The sequence below is a fragment of the Cyprinodon variegatus genome, unplaced genomic scaffold, assembly GCF_000732505.1.
Source record: "Cyprinodon variegatus isolate N-32 unplaced genomic scaffold, C_variegatus-1.0 Scaffold991, whole genome shotgun sequence".
NCBI classification, from domain to species: Eukaryota; Metazoa; Chordata; class Actinopteri; order Cyprinodontiformes; family Cyprinodontidae; genus Cyprinodon; species Cyprinodon variegatus.
The window spans coordinates 228,709-233,858 of NW_015151444.1; the positions used below are offsets into that span (position 1 = coordinate 228,709).

The 5,150-nt window shown below is 36.7% G+C and overlaps 1 protein-coding gene across 4 annotated transcripts in view; it reads left to right on the forward strand.

Annotated features, from left to right (window-relative positions):
• tfdp1 (transcription factor Dp-1) overlaps positions 1-5,150 on the forward strand; it is an 18,326-nt gene continuing 13,176 nt past the window's right edge. Inside the window, exons 1-2 of one of the 4 annotated variants that reach the window (XM_015399149.1) lie at positions 1-164; positions 2,168-2,238. In XM_015399149.1, the coding sequence (XP_015254635.1) occupies positions 2,227-2,238 (12 nt within the window). In that variant the 5' untranslated portion in view covers positions 1-164; positions 2,168-2,226. Of the gene's footprint in view, positions 165-1,273; positions 1,350-1,533; positions 1,553-1,620; positions 1,771-2,167; positions 2,239-5,150 lie in introns of those variants that run through there. The other 3 variants (XM_015399150.1, XM_015399152.1, XM_015399151.1) reach the window with 3 other exon arrangements.

Sequence of the window (5,150 nt, forward strand, 5' to 3'; positions counted from 1 at the left end):
TGCAATGGTGTGGGCGCTGACTTCTTTACTGTTTTGCTTTCGTCTCCTCTACGCTGACCAATCAGAAGAAGCTGTTGCGAGACACCGCCAAGATCAGATTGTGAGAGGCGCTGCTGTGAGCTGGGCTATTAACAGAGTGCATTTGCTACCTTGGAAGTGCACCGGTAAGATGCGTTTACTGACTTGTTGGTCGATCTTCACTTGTCGTAGTCCAAATCCGATGTGATTACGCATTAACCGAATGAACGTTTCTAATGTTACATGCAAAAGCAGCCACGAAGCTAGCGACGCTAACTTTAAGCTAATTCTAGCCCAGATCTTGATGACAGCTGGGAGTTAGCTTGCTCGCTAGCAGCGGGGCTAACAAAGCAGCGGAAATCGCAGTTTCCTAACTCAGCTAGCTCCTAGCTGAGCTGACCACATAACATAACTACTTATTGATCTTCTGTACATGTTTGGGTATTTCAGAAGAGAGACTTCGGCTTGTATATCGAACATGTCAACAAACAGTTCTGATATGGCTATCGCAATAGTAATACATAATGTAGAGCTTTAGTGGTGTCTTTACAAGGCATTAACGCTTAATTTAAAGTAAACGTATAGATTATGTTGAAGCTTTAGCGTAGATTTCGCAGTTAATACAGCCATTGTTTCCTCTATAAAGGCACTTATTGATTTCAAATGTTAAAAAGAAAAACACCGTGGTTTAAATCTCTTGTAAAGAACGTATTTATCTTTAAAAATGCAGATTATGTTAGGCCAGTGCCTTATTGATTGTTTTTGTTTTCGTGACTGTGAGGTGATTCTTGGATTAAAATGATAAAAGCAAATTCAACTCGAAAAAATTAAAAAAGTGAATACTGTTTTATTTTGTCATATTTTAGGCCTTTTTGTGCTTAAACCTGATCAGTTCACCTCTTAGTACACATTTTATCCATTCAAATCGTCCTGATAAACTCAGATGGTTTACTCATTTATCACTATAGCTGCAGAGCAGAGGTAAATGAGTTCCAAAGTTTGGTTTATTCAGATCTTATTTGGTTACTTAACTATAACAGCCTTGGGTTGTAGTCAGCACCGATTACAAACTACCAGCTGCCATACATGACCAACAGGCAAATTCTGGCATCGCTTACCGAATTAGCATCCACAAAGACAAAACATAACACAAACCTTTTAAGAAAAAAAAACGGTTCTATCAGTAAAACGTATATTTTTGATTTATTCCTGAAACGAATTAAAAGTGCATCGACATTGCATAGTTTCCTGTTTAGATGGGAGACACCGACACCTCTTCCTCCATTCTTAAATGCCAACAACAGCCGTCGAAGAGACAAGAGAGTGCACTCGTAAGTGCACAGATCGAGTGATATTAACTGTGCTTAATGTGGGGAAAAGCACATTTATTTTCCCCAGAGGCAGCTCTTGGTCAGACGAGGCTTTAACGTGCAGCAGGGGAGCAGGGATCTCTGAATTTGTCGGGAATCGGCTGAAAGCGTGCAGGGGCTAACTGGTAGCAGGCTAACAGCAACGCTCGCTGTTAGCAGAAACGGTTAGCTAGCTGCAGTCAACAAAAGATTTCTACATTGCTGTCAATATATGATGTGAAGGCTGCTGTTGTAGCGTGAGGCTCTACGGTCTGTCGCCATATCGGCCTCTCAGCGAAGCCACGCCAGTAGTTGTTCACTGTTGTGATAAAGTTAGCTTGTTTTCGTGACCTGTAGCAGAAGTTGGACGATGCCTCTCCTCCGGACGTGCTCTGTACCTGAAGTAGGCCTTGTGCTCTCTTAGCGTAGTGAAAGTTCACAGCATCTAGGGATGATCAAATGTGCATTTTTTTAAATATACAGAACACTTTCAGATTAATCGACTTTAGGGGTTAAAAGTAAAATAGCCGAAGCACATCATCCGTATGTTTGCCAGTGTGAAAATAAAAGTGGAGCTAACCATAGGGATGTAGTTAGCTTTGAATAGTGTGGTCCCAGTCAGCAAATCAACTGGGCCTTGGTTTACTAATAAGTTGGAAGGATCTTCTGGAAACATTTTAGTTTTTATCTGAACTAGCTTTAGTTTTATTATTATTGTAAAATGGTGTTCTTTTGTTAAGCTTGAAATGTTCCAGTCTTTTGTATTTTTTACATTTTTCCCCTTCTTTTTTTCTTTGCAGGAGTCTGAGTATTGAGTGACATAAAATATTTTTTTATCCTGACACAGAACTTTGGGGTCATGGCTAAAGATGTAAGTAAATGTTTATGTTTATTATGAAAGAATATGTATATGCCTCCTTTTGTTTAATTATAATAATAATAATGGAACTTTAATGTTCTCAAATAGGAGAAATTTACCTCTGCATTTAACCCTTTCCCTTGTGGAGCAGTGGGCTGCCATTGTACAGCGCCCAGGGAGCAATCGGGGGTTAAGGTTCTTTCTAAGGAACCTAATTTGAAGGCAGTGGGATTCAAACCATGTACTTGCAAATCTCTCAGAGCACAAGTGGACTGCTCTAACCCACTAGGCCGGGATCGGCAACCCGCAGCCGTGGAGCCGCATGCGGCTCTTTAGCGTGCCCCTTGCGGCTCCCTGGCGCTGTTCAAAAATGTATGAAAATCTATATATTGTTTTTTTTAATATGGTGTGCAGGAGGTCAAAGAAAAATTGTGTTTTTTAATGCTGTATACATTCGTGTAATAAATACATTTAATCAATAATTTGCATCATAGCCATAGAGATCAGTCGTTACAACTGTGCGGTGCCAGGCAAACAAAGTGGCAAAGGGAAATAAGGAAGATAGCTAATGAGAAAAGAGGATTCAAAGAATGGACCGAATCGTTTGCTTTCATTATCAATGCGGAAGGATTGCCTGCATTTTTGCTTTATAATGAGAAGTTGTCAAAAAATACAAATTTGGAAAGGGAAGGCAAGCTAAATATGCAGCCGATCACTAAGTTGGGAGGGTGGGAAAAAGTGCAATTGCGGAACTTCTGGATAAATTAGTGAAGAACAAAGCTAGATTTAAGAATTGGATTGCATCTCCAAACTCCACTACTGCTGCTAGTTTTGTTGCAAGGATGGAAAACCGTCCATAGATCAAACAGGTACCGCTGCAGGTACGTTTACTTTCTTCAATTCTTTCCCCAAATCCTAAATAAAAATCACACCAAAAAACGCTGGTGATGGAGGATGTGGGATCAAATTTGTTTAAAATTCTCTTTATATTACCTGAGAAGATTTGTATTTATTGTTTTAGTTTATATTGATACAGGCCCAGTCTTATCCAAGCCTGGCATCTCACCTGATCCTGATGTAATTCATTCATTAGTTACCTGCTGAGGCCAGAAGTAAAAACTTATCGACTTGAAAATGTCTCAACTTGGAGAATTAGGCATTCATAGTAAACTCATAAATATTTAATTAAATGTTTATGTCAATAAATGTATCTAAATAAAGTTTAAACATTTTCAAGGCATACCTAGTTTTATTTACCCAGTGTTACATAAAATCCATACCATCTTAAGGCACATTACTAGACATATGGGTACTTTTTATATGCAGTTTAATAGAATTCTATATCGGTTTAGATTTATTTTGTGCGAAATAAGGTCATGTTATTATAATTAAATCCTCTATCTGGTTACACACAGTTCAAATTGAGTCAGATTACAGTCAAAATCAGTTGATATTTTGCATAAATCTTGTATTTTAAAAGATCAGTAATGCACTACTCGGTTGTTAATGGATTAAAACCAACCAGTTTTCCATCATTAATCAAGAAATCCCCAGATTGATTATTAGGAATCTTTTTACATGTTTTTTTTATTAATTGAATTAATCAAAACCTTTTCTTTGGGTCATAAGAAAATATTTTTGTTTCTCAGTTGGGTTTAAAACTGCCATCTTAATTGAAGAACCTGCAGAACATTTTATTTTTCTTCTTGCTTTTTACCAGTTGTAAAATTTCACACCCCAATTTCTTTCCCAGGTCTGTCCTTCCTAATTCATTTGTGTTTTAATGCTAGAAGCAAGCCATTTTATACCTATTCATTTAATGTTTTTATTACAAACTAACTGAAATACTTGAGTCTTTCTGGCTATTTGGTTTATTTCCAGCTTTTCATTTTTTCCAAAAATGCTTATATTTGCAGCATTTAGTAGTTTATTTTGGCTTTGATACATGTTAAAGGTCATGTGAGCTATATTACATTTTCAGATTTTGGATCCTGACCCAAATCAAAATGAGTGATGAAAACCACATTTTCTACCGAGAAAGTACAGACACAGTTTCATTTTTCTGTTACTGTTAATGCTTATTATAAATGTTAATGGAAAAATAAATTTTAATTAAAGGGAAAATTGGAGTCTGTAAGGAAAACCTGATAGAAAACTTCAATATGTCACTAAAAACCTGATTAATGCGTCTGTAGTGGGCAAAACAAATAATTTTTGTACAAGAAAAGGCTTCATGATTTGGGAAATAATGCAGTGGCGATGAGGGTAAATATTCTGATGATGCTATTGGGTGCAATGGATGCTTATTTTCTTACATTTTCTCATCTGCGCTTCTCTTTCACCCTCTAAACAATTTGGTAAATGTCACACATTTCCGATCTTGCCTTTTTCTTGCCCTTCACATTAAAATCTAGAGCCCTTGTAAAAGCAAATGCAAATTTATATCTAAGGTGAAACCTCAAGCTTCACACCAAACTATCCTTTACCAACCTGTTCTGTTCACAAGAGTAAAAACTACTCATCTGAACTTTCACTGCTGAAGCTTTGTAATCTGTTCGTTCTCTTCACATTTAGCAAAAAGCTCCTAAAACCTCCAGTCCAGAAGCACATCATCTGACCTACCTTTCTATTAGAATTTGAAATCATGTCTTTTCTTTTTGGTAAAAAATGTTTTAGCTTAAAGGTTAGCGCATTATCAACCAACATTTTAAGATGATAGTATTAGTATAGTATAATAGCATGATAATAGTAATTATCAGAAAAATATATCTACAATTACTCCAGATTCAAGAAATATTCTGCTGTTGGTAGATCTATGATCATACCTCTCAGGTCTGAATAGAAAGATGTGCAGTTTAAACCAGGTATTTAAATGCAGCATACAAGTTTATCTTTTATCCTTTATATGCAGTATTAAATTAGAC